General features: G+C 46.2%; 1 protein-coding gene across 1 annotated transcript in view; it reads right to left on the minus strand.

The window, feature by feature from the left end:
• FOXO3 (forkhead box O3) overlaps positions 1-20,302 on the minus strand; it is a 283,818-nt gene extending 263,516 nt beyond the window's left edge. The window contains exon 1 of the mRNA XM_086926681.1: positions 18,654-20,302. Coding sequence (XP_086782807.1) covers positions 18,654-19,154 — 501 coding nt within the window. The 5' untranslated portion in view covers positions 19,155-20,302. The remainder of the gene's footprint in view (positions 1-18,653) is intronic.
• Positions 20,303-21,564: the final 1,262 nt, after the last annotated feature.

The raw sequence follows: 21,564 nt of genomic DNA on the forward strand, positions 1-21,564 counted from the left end.
AAGGCAAGGGATCTAAGTGCAGCACTCCTCAGGTAACAAAAAGCAACTTCACGGGGGGGGGGATAAAGTATCTGTAAAATATTCCTTTCCAGGAAATGCAACACCTTACTTTCCCATTCAAACATGTTTTCAGGTAGCCTTCCACAGCTGAACATCATAACCGAAGCAGCACAATGAAAAAACAGGCTATGTGGTGTATGCAGCCTTCCATCGGTTTCAACAGCAAGACCTTCATCACAATAACTGGATCCATAGTTTGTCATGGATCCAGGGTCTATCATGGTTGATCACAGCACCGCCGAAGGGACACCCTTAGTATGATCATTTAGTCAACATTAAGATCTAACCAGAAGTGGCCAAAGCCAGTAATGGCAGACACTTGACAGCACACAGATACACAACAGCATTTTTGGTACACCTTAGAGGGAGATTAAGGGGGGGAAACAAAGGAATGTAATATCCATTTGCTTGCATTGGCGAGAAGGAGGTTTAAAAGCAGAACTAGCTACAAAATATTATCTTCAAACATGGACTGTCTTTTGTTGAAATCAGGAGTGCTGTCATCTACGCTGGCATGTAGCTTACTGGACAACACACCAACCTCTCTTGTTTCTGCATCACACACACGTTTCTCATTTCCAGCTTGCATTTAAAATGCAATTTTCCCTAAATTAAACAAATTGGAACATTATAAAAACCAAATGCAGGCTAGATAAATAGAATGGAAATTCATACAAAAAGAAAAAGGTTTCCTTGGCCCTCACAGCTGTGCCCATGCCTTTTGCAAACTGGTATTTGAACTAGGCTAACCAGACAAAGCAGCAGCCACAGGGAGTGTGACCAACAAGTTTGAACTATTCTGCAAGTTCACCAGAATGGCTCAACAGAACAGCATAAACTTATAAGACATACTGCACATGGCTACCCACCAGCAGTGTTCTGTTACACAAGTCCCACACTCCCTCCCAGAGTACTACTGGCCTGATCTGTCCTTCCTATCCACAAGGATCTATACAGCACCTCAGATACCCATAGAGCACACGCACTAGAGCTGTTCGCCGACTGCCCATATAACCCTAGTCAAGGTTCTGGCTGTGTTTCCAAGATGGACACTTTCCTAGATTTGTTGTGGATTACAGTGTTGATTTGATGATGCGCTGGTGCATGTCAATGTGACACTTACCATGCACCCAACTAACACCAATTAACCAGATTTTCATGTTACATTTTTTGCCTTGCCAAGTATCCCTCTACTGTGCATGTGATTGGTCATGCCCATACCAGATTACCTCAGGCCTTGTAGAAGGATAAGCTCTTCCTAGTGGACCGGACCGCCCTTGTTTTGGGTACGTAACTAGGCATATCCTTTGGAGAAACAAAATCCTACAGCTCACCCACTGCTGGTAAAGGTCTGCTGGGGCCCAAAACAGAAGACTCGCACCTGTATTACTTTTGCTTAGAAATATGGGCACACTTTGACAAGAGCCCAAAGACCCAATGGTAAAGGAAAACTGTGGGACATCTCCATTTCCTTAACTACAGTAATTTAGCAAAATGTGGCTTCTGAGCAAAATTCTCGAACGTGTTTTTGTAGATCAAAATCTAGAGCACAATATAAGAGAACATTATATATATATATATATATTTAACTGACTTTTCCACAAACTGGGGAGAAATTGTTTTAAATGGGACTTCGTGCAGTTAATAGAATAAGTCCAAGTCTCAGGCCTTTACTACTGTTATACCAACTTCAAGGCCTTACAGTGCCAAAAATCTTCAGGCTTCTATATTCGGTGTTTAAATGGCTGTGTTTAAGGGCAACGGGTCCAAAATTACTGTAACATGTAGTGGTCGAATTACACAACTTTGGAATAGGGAAAGAACTGCGGTACATCGCTTGCAGAGTTTATCATAGAAGACAAAAGTAAGCAGTAAAAATTCACACATTACAGTTGAATTCCAGTCTTAACATCTAAGCACAAACAGCAATATTACACTTTGCTTAAAAACAAAGAAAGGACAAAATGGGGTCAGGGAACTGCAATATGACGTTCCTCACATGGTATATCTTTACTTCAGGGAGGGTTATCGTACATCATTCCTTCATGTACTTATCGCTTTCTTAATTTCAATAGGGCAATGGTGACGAAAAAGCAACATTTAACCACATTTTCGAAAAACCTAACAGGAGTCCAGAGTTGAAATCACCACGCCATTCGGGTGGGTGGGGGCCACAGCAAGAAGTGTTGCGATCATAATCGTTTTCCTAAAATATGTTACAGTTTCTCTTAATGAACCTTCTGTGGGGAAACTTGCGTTACTAGCGTTTATGTCAACACATGAATCCAGTAAGAGAGGTGTAGGTACTCTGCAAGAATATTACTCAGCAGGAAAAGTAAACAGGATTCTCCTTAAAGGAAAACTTCAAAATATTGTGCTAAATATATTTCCGCGTTTAAATATTATGCGGCAGTGTTTACTTTCAAAATAAAAACATTTACATACAAATTCTTGTCCTTAAAAGTAACTGCCTGTCATACATGTTTGGTTCTAATGCGTTTCTGCATTAGAATCAATGAATGTGAAATTAATCGGAAGGCGACCAGCTCTGGGCCGGTTTCACCCCGACACATGTGAAGGGGGCCAGTGAGGGCGGGGGTGGTCAGGGCTGATTTTAGCAGTACAGTAAATCGACTTCTGTATTGAGATACTGGGCACAGATTTGTTTTCAAAGGCAGAAGTTTGTTTTGCAGGGTCTAAAATATCTAGAAAAAAAACGAAACTCGTCTTGTTACATTTTAGATCACTCAATTTCAAGACGCATACTTTTTGACAGACGGCAGATTAAAAAAAAAAAATGTAAAAAATGTATAATAATTGGCAAACAAGCGAGCAACGCTGCAGTTCCTGGGCTCAGAACCACATTTTTTCTGACTGGCTCATTGATGGGTAAATCTACACAAGGCATAGATTTCCAGGTTTAAACCAAACCTTAAACTGGAAATACCATTGCCTAAGTTGTGCTGGGGGTAAAGATTCAAAGTTTAGACTGATGGAAGAAATAAGCAAAAGGGAAAAAAAGAAGAAAAAAAAAAATCAACGTTAGGCAGCCTTTGTATGTGGGATACACATCCCGCACTCGAACATCTGGTAGTGGGTCCCCTAAAAAAAAAAAAAAATACCCTTTGGGCTTCTGCACTTATAATTTATTTCAATTTTGAACTGCTAGAGGAGGGGTGCAACTCTCCACTTATTTTCCAGTTAAAGTGCACCTTAACATTATTTTCTCCACACGGAAAACATTTTCCAAGTGGAGAAATCTCTCCCGGGACAGGTGAGGGAGTTTCGGAATTTTCCCACATCCAGTTTGAAAACTGGCGTCGGCCTCTTTTTGGCACTAAAGTTGGGCACTCACATTGTCTACGGAAATAACCACCATCATGGCGTTATGGGTGTATACCACATTCTGCAAAGATTGTCTATCCCCTTCCTCTTGGACCATCTACATTTCCTCCCCTTAAAGTGATAACCTTACAACTGCAAGAAATCTGCGAGTGTGGTTGAATTTCTAGGTTCCAGATCCATGAGTCGGCATAAAAGCCAACATATCCCAATACCCTTTTATGCTCACAAAACGATGTGATTTGGAGCCACTGGACCTAGAAAAGTAAAACAAGCAGCCAAAAGGTGGAGGTGCCTTTTTATAGCACATAATTGCATTCGGTCAGAAATGGGGTTGCTTGGCAAAGCATGTGTGGACCTAATGGATTCTGCTGTAACTTTCTCTAGGCTTGTGCAACGAAATCCTAAACGGTATACCTGATTTTGAACAGTCAAAGGGGGACTCTCTTACAATCATAAACTACTTCAAAAGTATGGTACTCACATGCATTTCATAAAGAACAAGCATTTACAATGCAATGGTTTTGCCTTTGCAAAAGTTAGAGCTATTGGCATTGCTCATGACATTATTTTTATTTATGGTTTTTTTTTTTAAACATAAATAAATGACATTGTCATTTACAATGCCAATAGCAGGGCAGGAGAGCAAGCACAAGCAACGAGGGGGCAGGACAGCAAGCACAAGCAACAGGGGGGGGGGGGGGACAGCAAGCACGAGCAACGGGGGGCAGGGGAGCAAGCACAAGCAACAACAGGACAGCAAGGTGGGCAGGACAGCGAGCACAAGCAACGGGGGACAGGGGAACAAGAACTGAGGGGGGAGGACAGCAAGCACGAGCAACGGGATGGGTGCAAGGTCACAAAGGGAATGACGGCTGGGTGGATTGACAGGTTGCAGGATGGAACAGACACGGTAGAGCAGGGTCATATGGCCAAGAATTGCGGCACAAATAACAGGGTTTATATACAAACTATTCTAACAGTAATAAAAGCTTTGATATGAACTACAAATCCCATGATTCGACAAACCAACCAGTCCACTGACCGGAAACGATGGTGTAGTTCCACTAATGATCCGGAGGTGAAATACGATTATTTTGGAAAATGTAGAGATTCTGTAATGAGAGCAACAGAAAAAAAACCTATGTTGTTGCCACCACGTGAACTGCAAATGCAGAAAAATTTACTTCAAATAGCAGTTCTGACAGGCCGGGCTGTAGCCTCCCCTCTGGACCCCCGTTCTCACTCACCGCGAGCCTTCTTGGTTAAGGAAGGGGGAGATAGAAGAAAAGTGAAATTTGAAGAAAAAGACTAGGAGAGGGGCAGATTGAAAGCAATGTTGATGTTGAAAGAAAAGAAAATTGCAATATAAAGGATGCTAGAGAATGTCGATTCTCCAATTAACATGAAGAGAGAATCTTGATTTCATTAAAGACATACTGAGGCTAACATTGAGGCAAAAAGAAGATATTGAGAAGAATGGAAACGGGACACAAAGAGAATGGTCAACAAGAGAAGTAAAGAAGGCAAAAATATCCATGGGATAATGAACTATAGAAAGATAGAAATAAAGACAAAACGAAACTAAATGGGAGTGGAAAATAACAAAGCAGAGCAGGACAGGACAATAAAACAAGAAGGAAAAACAAATAAGGGTAAGAGAGTGGTGCATTGGAGAGAGTTAATAGTGTGGTGAAGGGAGAGTGAGTGACGGGATGAGAGTATGAGCAGAAGAAAGAGAGGCAGGGAGTGGAAAATAACAAAGCAGAGCAGGACAGGACAGAAAAACAAGAAGGAAAAACAAATTAGGGTGAGAGAGAGTGGTGCATTGGAGAGAGTTAACAGTGTGGTGAAGGGAGAGTGAGTGACGGGATGAGAGTATGAATAGAAGAAAGAGAGGCAGTGAGAGAAGGAGTGTGGTGAAAGGGAAGAGTGAGTGACGGGATGAGAGTATAAGCAGAAGAGAGGCAGTGAGAGAAGGACAGTGTGGTGAAAGGGAAGAGTGAGTGACGGGATGAGAGTATGAGCAGAAGATGGCGATAAACGCAAATCTAGTGAAAGGCTGTGGGCAGGGATGTCCTGTGGTAGTTCTTGCTGCTGAACACCGAATGGGACATATTTCTGGTGAAGGCCTACTCAGAGAGGCACTTGGCAGAGTGTGCACCTCTTGCAGATTCCACGAAAAAGTCCCAAGAGTAACAGCCAGCGACATAAACTTGCAGAACTGAACGGACCCAACTCACAGAAAAGCTACCCAGCTCATGATGAATATTGGAGAACGTGTTCTTTAAGAACCAGTGGGTTGGTGGGACAGGTGGGTGTTGAGGGAGCAGTCGCAGAGGAGACAGGCATGAAGGCTAAAAGTCATGAATCTGACAGAGAGCAAGCCAACTCATGGAACTGAACAACAACACAGACAAGCAATTTCACAAGACTCTGGGACGGCTAGAGGCTTGAAGATGCATTGCAGAAGAGACTGGAATTTACCCCAAGCTCTCCTTTGCCACCAGAAAAATAGTCAGTCAGGCAGCAATACTGTTTTTCATGTCCGAACGCATTACAACCACTGCTGTGTTACAATCCTCGTCAACACTCACCACAAACAGAACGACAAATAAAGTGTAAATGGTAGCTTAAAGTTCCGACAACCATTCTCTACTTCAAACTCTGCAACATTGCAAAGGACTGGGACAAGGAAGTGTAGAGATGAGTAATTGCAACATTACCATCTCCGCTGCTTTGCTCATGCCAGTCATTAAGTTTGAGAATTACCAAGCTACAATTAATAACATCAAACACTACATGTTATGCACCACTATGAAAATGTATTAAGAATGCAAATCATTCATGTACGGACTGTGTTCAAAACCCCCAAACAATAATAGAATGGTCCTCCCACCGTTATTTTATAACACTGGACACAATTGTTATTAGTGACTGCCCACATGGCTGAGCAACAACACAAAGAATCTCAGCATGTGAAGCAAAAAGCCAGATAGTACACCTAGCGACCACTTTTACCTAGAAGATGAGCCTCTGCTGTCTCATATGCTTTTAATGAGGCCATATAAATCCATCTACTTGGGGTACTTGTAGATGAACGTTTTACTGAACCCCCAAGCGGTACAAACAATGCATCAGGTTTACGAAACAGTGCAGTTCTATTGAGATAGTCTCAAGCTCTGCAAGCATCAAGACATACTGTTATCTACTGACTTGGGACCTCGAGGGAGAAGACCAACTCTTGCTCAGAATGAAACCTATAAGAAGACACTTTGCTTAAAAGCTGGCTCAGTTGGTAACCAAACCTTATCTTTGACGAAATGTAAATTAAGGCTCATGGTCTAACATGGCATACAGATACCCCAACTCTAAAATAAATCTAAAGGAATTCTGAAAATGCACTCACAATGTGTTGTAAAATAGCATTAAGGGCAAGTCCCATGGAGAGACTCTAGAATACAGCAGAGGAAATGAGGAGGTGGTCTGCATCATCTGAACCTTGATCACCAACCACTACCCAATATCAACAAAATGCTGCAAATGTGTAAGTGCCCAGGCGCAAGCTGAGTAGCTTGAGGGCACTGTTCCTCCCAGATAACCAAAGGCAGAAAGAACAAGCAACGAGGGAGGTGGGGGGGGTGAGGAGCTCGCAAAGACGGAAACGCCAGCCGTCTGGAAACAGGGAAGAACGAGCATTAACATATGAGACGGCCTCAGTAGATTATCATGAAGCAGGCACTACAGGTTGGGTTTGTCGAGCGTTAACATGAGACAGCCTCAGTAGATTATCATGAAGCACTTTGAGAATGTTGATGAGCACTTGGCAGTTTATCGCAAAGCACCCGGAGCATGTTGTAAGGCACTTTTTGAATACGCATGTATATCGGCGGCTGATTTTATCTTGTGATACACAACTAGAGAAGTGCTGACACGCCCGGACTGACACGGCAGATCGTTGACTGCAGGCCCTTACCATGGAGGTCGCTGTGGCATGCTGATTTAAAGCACCAAGAACGCACCTATGCACACACAAATAGAACACACCTAGAACGTGCGTACCTCCACAATTCCGGACCGTCAACAGCCCGTGTGTTTCAACCACGAATGTGCACCCACTCTCTGTGCAACCCAAGCACGACTTTGTACTTGACGACGTGCACAGAACCAACACACGTGAGAAAGCAACCCCTAGAGTCCAGCTCTCCTGCACCTGCACACAGCTCCATATGCAATGGCCCACCCTCCACACGCACACCCTCTGCAGGTGTCCGCAAGACACACAGACAACACGCCTGGAAATTCGCCGCAATACGCAAGTGACCACCCACGGATCCACGGCTGCACTCCTGCGCATAGAACCACCCCCCCACTACACCAAAGCTCCCCACCGTCTCAATCCACTGCACTGGGAGTGCTGCCGGTTTGCCTCGGGGAAAACATTCGCCGCAATTTGTGGCCTTCCAACCTGGGACAATTACCACACGACTGAGAACGTGTGGAATCACCTCTACAACAACGCTACACCAAGTGCGCTATGCCTAGCCAAAAACAACCCCCACGGAAACACAGGGTGTCTGAGCCGCCACCTGGTCGGCATGGAAGAGGAGCGGGAGAGGGGGCGGGAAAAGCGACCATGCCCACGCGAGCAGGAAGGCGGGTGCCGGCTCAATGCCGGACCAGATTCGGGGGCGTTCCCGAGGGCTTTTGGCTGACGTAGCGTGACGTCGCCAAAAACGAAAAATTCTCGGGAACGCCCCCGAATCTGGTCCGGGATTGACAGACAGAGCCGTCTCCCAATGGCTAGCATCCATTTATGGAGCTAGCCAATGGGAGAGTGGGGCGGGTCCCTGTTCCCCACTCTAACTCATAAGGTTTTTTAGCGCATGTGCACTTCGTGCGCATCGCTAGTCAAAACCTAAAAAGATATCTATACATATTTTGGTGCCGGGTCTGGTGGCTTAGTGGACTAAAGCAGCCACTGCAGGGGCCTGTGTTTGTCCTCATGGTCACAGGTTCAAATCTCGGCGGGTCCACCTCAGCCTTTCATCCATTGGAGGTCGATAAAATGAGTACCATTAAGTTGGGTAACAATAAAAATCTGTTATTCAGCACCAGGACACCTTTGGGTAATCGTGCGCTTTACACATACACCTGTTATGTTATGTTCCTTTTGTCACCATCCCCACCCCAGAAAGACTAAGTATATGTCTTCCAAAAGAATTGCCTACAGAAATCAGAAAAGAGGAAAGAAATGTGCATAAACAAGCATACCAGGCTTCATCTGAGTGAATGGACATAGTTCAATCTTCAGGGAGGCTTGCAAAGGTTTCTAATGCAGAGGAGGCACTGCAGCAAAAACAGACTGGTTTAATGATCCTGTGACATCAACAGCGAGGGTAGCGTAAATGATGAAGCTCCTTGTTGTGTGTGTTTCTAGGGGAATGGAAACCATCGCCAGGACCTAACATTCCAATGCATAGGCTCTTCCCAATTTGACCTGCCTGCATCTCCTCCAACTATGGCACCATTAACTACAATCACACTACTGCTATTGAGAAAAATGTAGTTAGGAGTAGCAGCAGGACACAAATGATAAACACTCATGATTTCACCCTGGACACCAACCTCATCCTCAAGGAAAACATTGCCAACAACAAGATGGGCCAGGTGGTACCAGCTCTCTCTTCTAAAGGAAGAGCAACTGATGCTTCAAGAAAGTGACTTCAGAACTGTATCTCAAGCCCTAGTGCTTTTGTATCTGGATAGTGGCAATGCCCTACTCCACGCATTTCTCCTTTGGCCCTGAACAAATATGATCACATCAGCCCCATTTTGATGGAAATCAATTGGCTCCCCTGGCGGGGCCATACCACGTTAAAAACCAGCTGTAAAATGTACAAAGCCACCAAGACCAGCACCCTCACTTATCTTGAGGACAAATCCATCATCTCTGGTGATTCCCAGCACACCGTTGGCATTCAGGAGTGCTTTATTTGTAAAAGAAAAAAGTATGTGCCATGGCCCCCGTCAGGATGCCACTGCAGTTTGCACCACACATTGCCAAAGCCAGCGCTGCAAATGACAGTACCAACACTACTACTAACCATCATTCTCATAAAGTGTGCCAATTCAGGCCACCAATGGTATAAGAATGGCTTGGGCGGCCGGTATTAGTAATTTTAAATGTATATTGAGTTATTAAACTGCTCTTCTATTCATCTCCAAGTTAGATAGACATTGCCACCATTTGGCAGACTGTGATAAGTGCCGGTGTGGACAAGTGTCGGTGCTGAGCACCAGAAATCATAGGCTAAAATTAAGCACTGGCCTTCAGGCTAAGAAGAATAAAAAAAGAAAAACAAGGAAGCAGCCTTTTTCGAGCTATGTTACAGAATCCACATATCTATTAGGATCAATGCAATGCATCTCCAATTTAGGAAAGATCTAAAGACACAACTCTATAAAGAACACTGCACCACAATGCATTAACAGCCCACAAACCACCTCTCTCTCATTGGCTTTATGATGGACTTACGGTGCACCGCTAATGTTCTGCACATTAAAACCGGTCAATATTCTTTTAAAGTAGGCACCGCTTTGCCTACTTTAAAAGAATATTGACCGGTTTTATTGTGATTTGTTTAGGTCATGTGTTGTGTATATATATGCGTTTCTTCATACATGAATTTTGAACTATTAATATTTGGATGATGAACTAAAAACCCCCCAACAAAGCCAAAAAATGTCTATGAAAGTAATCTGAAACAAAATATCAAGATGAAATAAAAATGTTTTTTATATACAACAAAACTCTGATCTTATATATGTAATGTGTAGTCGCAACTTTTTGGTGTAATATCAAAGGAGAGATTTGGCAGTGATTTATTGAGTGTTTTGCTATAGCTTTTCATTTTTTCCAATGATACACTCATGCTGACCCATATGCATTGTGCCATTATCTAGAAAAAACAGCCAGCAGAGAAAATGGGCAGTGGTTGATATAAGAATCAGCAAGGCCAGCTTATGAAAAATATACCAAGGGTCAACTCAAGAATTGGGATCCAAGCCAGGTTTCTTTCTGAAAGAAGAGACATAGCTGTTCTAACAATTCCATCCTCAGCGGCCATTGTTTAGATGCAAATATAATTATTATGTATTCCAAGGTCAATAGGTGATCAAACCAAAATGAACGCCATCCAGAGGAAAATGCACTGTTTGGTACGCAACCCAATGCTGTACCTGACTCCAACACCATAAACAACAAGACAAAAGCTGTGAGTGGTTTGTGAGTCAGTAGAGCCCCGGATTGCAATATAAGTTAGTGCTGAGTGCCACAAATCATAGATTCTTTGCACTGTTAAGGTTCCAAAGATGCCGGCCTGACTTTTTTTTTTTTGTTTGTTTTTTGTAATTTTATAAAGCGCGCAGCTGCCCCAGCAAAGGGGCGTCCCGGCGCTAGAGGCAAAATGCAGGGCAAAGGCAGCGGCACAGTCTAGGCAGGAAACAGGAGGGTTTTGATGGCCTTACAGAAGGGGAGCAGACCATCCAAATGGCGAACATAGCCAGGAAGGGAATTCCACAGCCTAGCCGCCAAAAGGCAGAAAGACTTCCCCCCGGCTCTGGCCAGCTTCACACGGGGAACCACAGCCAACAACTGCTCAGAGGAGCGAAGCTGGCGGTTGGGAACATAAGGAGTTATTAAATTGGATAGAATCTCAGGAGAAGAAAATTTTAAAATCTTAAAAGTAAGACAGAGCAATGAAGTTGCCTGATGGCACCTGACACGGAACAGAATCTAGGGAGCCTAAACAGGACCCGTGCCGCTGCATTTAGGACTCTCTGCAGACGGAGAACGTCCGCCTTTGTTGGCCCTTAACAGAGAATTCGCATAATCTATGCGTGAGAGAATGGTGGCCTGAACTATCAGTTGGCGAGTGGCAGAATCAAAGAATCCCAAAATGGGCCTAAGGCCACGTACTAGACCAAAACAAATGCCAGCCACCTTTTTGGTGTGGTCCTGAAACCCCAGAGTAGAATCAAGCCAGATCCCCAGATTTTTTACAACTGGCTTGGGAGTTGGCGCGTTGCCCATAGAAGTAGGCCACCACTGTGTGCTCCAAAGGTCCTTATTTTTGCCAACCAACAGTACTTCCGATTTGCTAGCATTTAGCCACATCGCTGCTGTGCATTTTCCCCTCCTGTGCTGTTACTTGAGATTCCCCATTGTTCATGACGAGCTCAGCTCGTCATCAGCACAGCTCCACTGTGCCTCATGACGAGCTCAGCTCGTCATGAGCATGGAAGGGGTTAATTGAAGACAATTCGAGGTCATCCACTCCGAAATTGCCTAAAGTCCAGTACGAAACTGCACCGGACCATCTGAGAGAGCAACCACCAATTGCGTGTCGTCGGCATATGACACTAAGGTCAAGCCGGCTTCACGCGCCACTCTTGCCAGAGGCTGGACATAGATGTTAAACAAGCAGGAGCTCAAGGCAGAGTCCTTAGGAACCCCCTGCTTGCTGGCATGGATATGCGAAAGAAAAGGGGGCGAAGTAACCTGGAACGTCCTGTCCGCAAGAAAGGAACGAAGCCAATCCAAAGTAAGGCCCACTACCCCCGCCTCCTCCAGCCTGCATAGTAGGATCTGATGAGAGACTGTATCAAACGCGGCGCTGAGATCGAGCAAAACCAGCGCCGCAGTTTGACCCTTGTCCAGAATCGACCGCAGATGTTCACAGACTGCCAAAAGCGCGGTCTCGGTACTATGGCCCGGGCGGAAGCCCGTCTGAGAGGGGTCCAAGGTGCTATTACTTTCCAGGAGGCACGCAAGAGTGTTATTAACGTGAGCCTCCGCTACTTTTGCAGCCCAAGGAAGGAGAGATATCGGTCTAAAATTAGCAGGGTTAGTGGGGTCAAGAGAAGGTTTTTTCAACAGGGGGACCACCCTGGCAGATTTCCAAGCAAGCGGAACAACCACCGAAGAAAAAGAGGAATGTATCATTGGATCCAAAGGGGAGCCAGACTTGACCCTACTACTTAGGGAAAGCATCTCCTCCTGGGTGATAGTAGGAATAACCGATAGTGTGTTAGTAGGCCGGAGAGCGGGGCTAGCAAATTGCTCAACAGAACAGCCAGGGAATGTTTTGTAGATATTTTCCACTTTCCGGACAAAATATTCAGCCAGAGCTTCACATTGCTCGCTAGAGGTGAGCGCGTGGGCGGGGGGATTTTTCCTACTTTTAAAATCATTCAGAATTTTAAAAACACATTTAATATGGTTATTACTTGCCTTGATTTCATCAGTAAGATAGACAGCCCGAGCAGAATGAATTGCTTTATGATAGGCCTTAATCCCATCCTGGTACTCTAGGTCGTAGTTCTTTCTCCACGCCCGTTCAAGTTTTTTACAGGCACTATGACAGCCAAGGAGTCACTATACCAAAGGTTGGATCTAGAACAACGACCAACAGACCGCTTCACCAGGATGAGAGAATCCAGGGCACCAGTAAGCCAGTCACAAAATATTTTATAAGCCAGCTCGGGATCTGCACTTAAAGTTGGAAGGCAAGCCTTTAAGGCGGCAAGAAGCTCCTCCAACTTAAGTTTATGCCAACAACGTCTAAACGTAGATTTCAAATTAACTCTGGGAAGCGGAGTGGGAAGCAAAAGGGAGAGAGGTACTAAACAATGGTCTGACCAATAGACTGATCTTGGAGCCCCAGCTGTGAGCCCTGAGATGTTGGAAAAGACCGGATCCAGCAAGTGGCCGGCAGAGTGTGTAGCACCCACCACCAATTGTCTTAGCTGTCAAGCGGTAAAATCCGCAAGAAGCCTCCCAATATCCCCATCCGCGAGGAGATCGAAGTGAAGATTAAGGTCTCCCAGGAGAATGAAATTAGCAGAGGTCAGAGCTAAAGCGCTAGCTGCCTCAACAATCGCCAAGCTAAAATCTGCCGCAGGGCCTGGGGGGCGATACACTAGGAGGCACGTAAGGGAGAAGTGTGCAGTGAAAGGAAGAACAAATCTAGCGCATTCACACCCCACTATAGGCTCTCTGACCAAAGAGCAGGGAAACCTAGATTTAAAAATAACCGCTAACCCCCCACCCCTCGTCGCCCTGTTCACTGTCAAGATGCTATACTCAGGAGGCAGGGCTAAACCCGGCTCCGCCACACTGTCCTCGGTTAGCTTCGGTTAGACTTCTGTAAGAGTGTTATGTTACGTAAGCCATGCAGATGGACTTGAAGTACAGCTACTTTGACATGAGCTGTCCACTGTTTCGGATTGACCAGACATACAAGACATGCTATGCATGTCATAAATCTAAGCAGAGACTCTAAGGCACCAGGCAAGCGTGCAAAAATGATTCACACCACATGGTGGTAATGTGTGCTACAGGTGTATTGCAGGAAACACAAAAGGGTCTTGCAAAAATAAAATTGATCAGTGCCAAACAGTCATCAAAAGTCATTTTTTTCGTGATTAGGGGCTTCAAATGCATCACTTTGCTTAGACAAATTTGTAAGTAAACGGATCAGGAGAAATGCAGGCAACTACATCTCCATGAACTTCATGAAGCTGTGAAATGCATTGTATAATGCACATCTTTCCGGTCAAATGGCATTTAGGTAGTGTTGTAGCTTTGTTACTAGTATGGGGGGGCGTGAGCTTCAGATTTTCCAACAAATCAGGCTGGCATATAATGTTAAAATACACTATATGACAAGCAGAATGTATGATAGGGGCCTTAGGGGCAGTGGAAAGGGAGAAGAATGCAGATTGGTAGAGAAAACACTATATTTTGTAAAATAACCAACATTTTTAAGGCAGTTCAAACCGAGATGGAGAGAGTGTGAGTGCAGTTAGTCCGTGTCTATGTAAACATCCTGGGTTAAATCCGACAGACTTCACCATACCCAACTGAAAGCACCGTTACCCAACTAGTAATCAGAAAGTACATTTGTCGGGGGGTTTACCACCCCAAACACCCCTAGCACCCCCGTAGCTACGCCTCTGCATTTAGGCATAACATGGAACAGGGCTGGTTGATCTACAACCTACATGAAAAGTCAATGGACCGGTAATTAACTAGAGGGAGAGCTTGAAATGTGATAAACTGTCTTCAGTGTTACAGCTACATCCCTGTGCGCCTCCTGAACCCATTAAATATATCCTCATTAAAGATATCCTGTAATGCACAGCCTAAAGATGGAATGGTCTTTATTTATTTATTTTATTTATTTATAAAGTAGGTAGGATATGGTACAAGATGGTTGGCCAACATCCCTAAGGCTTAATTTGATAAAAGAATAATGATGGGAGGAGTTTGATTTCTGATCTTCCATCTACCGCAGTACACTACAAGGGTTCACTCGAAGCCAGCACAGCACGGATCACCAGCCCAAAGTCAGGAGATGAATATGTTTGAGTAGCAGGCACAAGATCATCCTAGCCTTCAATCAGGATTGGTTTAGTTAGTGCAAAGGGAAACATTTTGGACAATACCTTCAATGTTTAACAAAAAGATAGACCGTGCACTAGGGTGTCTAGGTACTCACAAACATTTGTCCAGGTGCCACAAAGTACAGTTTGTGGTGTGATTGAGGGCCGCACTGATGCCAGCAGGGTGGTGGTAGGGGGTCTGGGTGGGTCAGGGATTGTGTAAGAAGTCCTAAAAACATGTTAAAAACCGGAAAGCATTTATTTGCAAGTTGATACATGCTTGACCGTTTATTTAAAAAAATAATTCTTAATATTATTATTCAGCTACTAAATAGCAGATTGTGCTGCTGTTCGCCAGGGAGGGGCGCATGTAAAGGTCAAGAGGGCCGCAAGTGGCCCCCGGGCCGTATTATGAGTATCATTTGGTAGCCAATTCAACGATCGCTGTGAGACTTCAACCAGCTTATTTATTTTTTTCGATCAACAAATTCACCGTCGTCTGCGAAGAGGCCACTTTGCTGAATGATGAAGGCCTGGAATGAAATGGTTTATTAATAACTGGCCTCAGGTTTATGTGCAATAGGAAGACGGAGGCTAATCTTGCAGTTGTGTAAATGTCACACACGTGCTACACACAGCAACCCCAGCGTGGACGGGATTAGCCCCCAGGGGAGAGGAGTGTGGGGGCAGAGGCAGGGCGCGGCCTTCCTGCTGCGCCTGGCAGCTGCCTGTAGGGGGCGAGTGCGTCTATTTACGTCACACGTCTTCCCATGGCAGCACGTGCATGGGAAGTTGTGACAGGGATGCGAGGGGCGCGCGCTGTACAAACTGCGCACCAAGTCGCCCCCTGTCACGCACTTCTACGCGCTGAGAGTGAACATATCTATAGTCGTCTGTTCTGTTGACATTACTATTGTGCACATGTATGGATGGAGGGGGCAATAGGTGGTTAAAAAATGTTTCGCTATACAGTGTCTATTGCATGAATATTAAAGGTTTCTTGCCGATGGCGCTCTATGACACCAAATGAATGAAACAAATTAACAGAAAAAAGGTAAGTCGCTGGTGAAAGATCAGTGAGAGCTTTCTTCCCCTACTCGTCAAACAAAGTATCATTAAAAGCATTTTACTTCACCAAAGCAACGCGCACCAATCTTGCGTGGTAAATGAACTTTTGCAACGTCACGGTCTGAAGAAAAGTGATGGGGGCTCCTTGGGGCCTCCTCATCTTTCTAAGTGCCCCAATACTCTGCAAGGTGGAAATCTAGAGCTGTGCTGACAAAGCAGGCACAGATTTACCTCTTATGACAACTAACAGCTCAAAACTGTCAACTTGTTGACATAGGAACGAGTTCTGCCTTCCATTAGGAAGTTACAGCTTGTGTTTTTTTTATATACATGGTAGACAGTACAAGGTGTTGAACCCCAAACCTCAAGCATACACAGGTCATTTTATTCGTATTGGTTTGGCAAATTAGGCAGTGAAAACTACACAGTCCTTTAACCTACCCTTGTTTCTTCCACTGCTTCTTCCTGGCTGTGCAGAACCACTCTTTCCACTGCACCAGCCACCTCAATGCACCACCACACCCATCCTTCTTGAAGGACGCCCCTCAAAAACAGCTGTTCACCTTTTCATGGGGACATCAGCCCCTCAGGTCCCTTCCTTCAAACCAACACCCCTCCCTTCTGCTCCCCAATAATTGTACCCTTACAATTCAAACAACCTCACCAAAGTGCCCCGGTTCAATTGCGGACATCACCAAGCCTCCAAAAGCAAAGATTAGGTTATAGAATCAAAATCGTACCTGTTCTGCCATCAGTGTATCCCTGCAGCACTCTCCTAGATCAGATACCTTAAAATCATAGTCTCAAGGTTTTAAACCAACACCCATTCCGACAAGTCACCACAGTCTGTTGCTTCAGCAAAATATTTCAAACACTGATTATGTGCCTCATCTGAAGGTTCCTTCGATATGTCCGCATCATAGCCGCTTGCCTTATTATATGACCGTGCCCATTAATCATCTCCCAAAATGCCTTCTCTCCCATGTGCCACTAGATTATGTCCCCCCCAGCCCCATGTGTCACCCTCTCATTTAATACACATGGCTAATCAATTACTCACCTTGAAAAGCAAGCACCTTAAGTGTAGAGACATAGCTTATCTCTCTAACCTAACCATACTACATTCCTTTAATCATGCATTACCCGATGCCCAATTCCACACTACCACTAGGAGCGCATCTATTTTCCTCTTCCACATCTGCATACCAGTTCCTCCTGAGTGCCCCCCCCCCTTTGTTCCCACCATGCACGCTCTCGCTTCCTCCTCTCAAATTGTTCACCTGCCTCCACAATTAAGCCCTTCCATTTCCATGGGTTCTTTCATTCCTCATGAAGTCATTGAAACTATGTCCTCTGCTAATGAGTCATTCGACAATATTTTCCACTCAATTTTGGCTGAGTCCCACAATGATGTCCTCCCCTCATCACGTGCTCTTCCTGTACCTCGATTTTCCCCATCCCCAACATGCCCCATTTCCATCCACCACTATACACCTATCCCAATGTCCACCTTCCTTTATGTTGTCCCTGAATGCCAGTTTCCTTATTGTTCCTTCACCTGTGCTCCATTTCATTGATGCCCCCCAGTACGTTATTAGTCTTATAAAAAAATAAAGAACTACCCTCACAGTTAACAGCAAGTGCACTAATGGCACAATAACTAGATGGCTAAAAGCATGACAAAGTTATAAATAGTGAGAAGTAACCCACTAACTACTGGGCAAGATAAACGAGAAAGGGGGCCCCCAGCATTACATTCTAAGCTATTATAAGTGGCCCAGCAGTTCTGTGACCATGTAGAGACCGAGGTCCTTTAGAAGGTCATGGAACTCCAAAGTGATTTAAATATCCTTATAATGTATGGAAGAGGGTATTTTATTCCTTATGGTAAGTGCATGGTCAAACCATTACTCAAACCACCTAAGTCGTCGGGGTCTTGCCCTTCCATATGAAAGAGTTTTTAAAGGTTACATACATCAAAATTAAAAGTGAAATTGGTAAGGCAAAATTAAACACACCAAGTAGCAGTTATTCATAATTTGCAGAAAGATATTCGAAAAGGCCTGATCAAAATAATGCTTTAGTTCAGAGCATGTAGAAACCTGGAAAGAGTGTCTTTCCTGTAAATCTAGAGAGTGCAAAAAATGAGCATGTTGCAATTAATGTTTTCTGATCACTGCCCACTTCAAATAAAAAATAAAAACACAGATCTGAAGGTAACACCAGTTCTGGCTTCTGTGGTAATTATGCTCCGTGACCTGCCTTTCACCTTTCGCTGCTGGCAGCAGGCATGATGACGGTTTTGGCAGAACTGCAATAACTTACTGAGGTGGAGGAGCCACGTCATTTAGTTAAAACAGGTGAGTAGAGACATTGCAACTCAACTGTAATAAGGAAATTAGAGACTGCTTTTATAGAAGGATCGACAGTAACTTCCACAGAAACATTCATACGAGATACGACTAACACACTATAAAATGTATGACATTCTATAGCAACATATCACTCAGCCCGGATTCCACTGAGGTGTGTCCTACCAAGTCTTCAAACCATTGTAGCGCCTTATCCGGGATAGAAAGCGCTATTTCACTTTCAATATATGCTACAACCCTGCCATCACAAGGATTGCCCCCTCACCATTCTCCATCCCGTGCACTTTCGCACATTGCCCCCGCCCCTTCATCACGCCCCGCCCCCTCAATTATCCCCCCACCGCCCCCCGAGGTCCCCCTCACCTTCCAGCCGGCCGAGCTGTTGCTGTCGCCCTTGTCCTTGAAGTAGGGCACGCAGCGCACCATCCAGTCGTAGATCTGGGACAGCGCCAGCCGCTTGTCGGGCGAGCTCTCGATGGCGCGGGTGATCAGGTCCGCGTACGACAGGTTGCCCCATGCATTGCGGCGGGACGAGCACTTTCTGGGGGTCGCCCCCGCGCCGGTGGCGGGCGGGGACGGGACGGCCGAGGGGGCAGCGGTGGCCGCAGCCTCCCCGGGTCCCACGGCCATGGCGCCGTCCTCCTCCTCCAGCGGCTCCTCGTCGTCGTCCTCCTCGGGGATGATGGAGCTGATGGCCCCGCCGGGCTCGACGGCCGCGCCGCCCGCAGCTGGGCTGCCGGGCAGGTCGGGCCTCTGCAGGGGCCAGGTGCAGGACCGCGGCCGGCTCTGGGGCTCGAACTCCGGGTCGATCTCCACCTCCAGCCCCGGGGACAGGGGCGCAGCGGCCCTCTCTCCTTCTGCCATCTTTAGAGCCCTTTGGCAGTGCAGAGGGACACAAATCCCAAGTTGTGCGATTGCAAAGAAAAAATGAAATAAAGCAAAATCCAGGAGTCAGTGGCTCAAACGGGCGTAAATGTCACTTTCCATGAAACACTCTCCTCTGTACCAGTCGTGGAGCGGGGAAGCAATACATAAACAAATATAACACGCCACTTAAAAGTAAGGGGACGGAATCTGATCCTATTTTGGCGGGTCGCTTCTGTTTTAGGATTGCAGTTTATGTTCCTTCCGTGCCAATGTTATTGAGAGGCGGTCCACGAAGGCGAATGTGGGTGCCCTTCTCTTTCTTCACGATGATCCAACTTGTTTTATCTTTGCAGTGGGGTGGGGAGCAGTGCTCCCGTCCCCCCGGAGGCCAGGCTTGTCCTGTTCGGCTCTCGGGGACGGATCCTTCATATACCCACGGCGTCCGAGGCACTCAGCAGCACACGGGATCGTCCTGGTGTGCGGCAGACCCACATCCTGACCTGTCAGGCTCGGCTCATTCACCTAATCCCCGCAGCGCCTCCACCCCCACCTGGCTGCGCTTTGTCACCCCAACAGCCACAATCCAACCAGGACGTGCCCTCCCCTACTTGGGGGATGGTGCGGGCAGAAGGAACGTAAAATAAATGCAAGCTTTCCCAGCTGGTCTGTGCAGCAGAAAATGACATAAAATGCCGCGTGTTGGGCTGAAGCCAGAGGAAGATAAACCAGCACGTTATTTCAAACCAAGAAAAATTAAAAACAACGTGTAACGCTGGAAACCCCAGTGTAGAGTTGCAGCACCTATAGTCACAACCTTCTTGCTCCTGCAGCTGCCATCTTGACAGTGGTTTTCCCTTCGCTCAAGTCTTTGATAAAAAAAAAACTGAGGGGAGAAAGGAGCGGCAGCAATTGCAAATGTGTCGGGGCTGCACGGACGTCCCGCTCCCGAGAGCCAGAGGCGGCGGTGTCAGTAGCAGAGGTCCGAGGCGTTCACCTCCCCGTCGGGTGCATGCGCTCCGTCGCGTGCAGAGGGGCAGGCGAGCTCAGCCGCCGCTGTGCACCGGGACAGCAGCCTGCCGCTGTCACCCTGCTCCGTCCCTGCGCCACCGAGCAGCACATTCCTTCTCCCAACAACCAGCGGCAACAGAAAAGTTAAAGGCGCTGCACGCAGGCGGACCGAGGGAGGAGGCGAAGGGGGGGCCCGGCCTCAACCTAGCCTGACACAGACCCGCTCCCGCCCAGGGAGGCGTGCCGGGGAAGGGAGCCATCTGCCTTAAAGCGACACGCAAGCAAAGGCAGCTGACGGTCGACTCCCACTAAGTGGGCATGCCAAGGCATGCATGCGTGCGAGCGAGGCTGACTTCAAGTCTGTGGGTTTCAGGGTCGGGCTGGCCTATAGGTTAATCAAGTAGTGCCCTAAGAGAAAGTCACTGCGTGAGCCGTTCTTGTGGCTGATTGAGGCCTGATTTATGGTCTCATGTACAGGATTTTAGTGTTGATTTCTCTGATGTTAAGCACACATGTGAAGCAATCTCAAAAGCGTACATTTTCCTACACCTTTCAAATGCACATTTCCACCCCTAGCCCCTCTGTTATCTGACATGTCTACACACATACCTTTAAGACAAAATACAGTTGCATCATCAATAAAACAGACAACACACTTTTTTGTGGGAAAACGGTCACAAGTTTATTCATATTCTGTTATGCAGTACACATGTAGGGTCAACTCGCGGGTGATCATATAAGTGCAGCAGCGCCATTTAGGACTAAAGGCTGGCCCCATTCTGAAGCAATCTCCAGCCACTGGGCATTACGTTGCCATCTTAATATTATTCCAGAGCTGTATATTTCGCATTGGGGCTGCGGCCCAATGATGTTAATGATTGCTGCACCCGTGCCCCCACAGACTGAGGTAAGGCCAACCCCCAGCTATTAGGGGTCCCCATTGTGTACTTCTCATGGCCTGAGTATCTCCCGTTTAGTGGCCCTATCTCCACCTAGTAGCGTATTCATCGCTTTTTGCATTAGGCTCACCCAGTAACTCCACTTGTGACACTGAACAGCAATTGGTTGCTCTTAGCTCTCCTGTTCATGCCAGGTGGGTGGGTGTCAAAGTCCTCTGCTGCTGGCCACCAAAAGAGAAATATCCAGGTGGCAAACCCACCTAAATACTCCACCGACCTCCTGGAAGTGACGTCGTACACCTAGGGTCACGGGGGAGGCGTAATCCCACTTTGACCATGGCTAACTTCATAGGCCAGGTGGTCACAGAAAAAATACTACCACTGGACAGTGAGGAAACACTAAGGGGCTGTCCCCTTAAATGTCTCCCTGCAGGTGACGTGGCCTTCTCCCTAGTGTTTCCACCCCTAGCCCCTCTGTCATCTGACAAGTCTACACACAT

This window comes from Lissotriton vulgaris, chromosome 6, assembly GCF_964263255.1.
Source record: "Lissotriton vulgaris chromosome 6, aLisVul1.2, whole genome shotgun sequence".
Lineage (NCBI taxonomy): Eukaryota > Metazoa > Chordata > Amphibia > Caudata > Salamandridae > Lissotriton > Lissotriton vulgaris.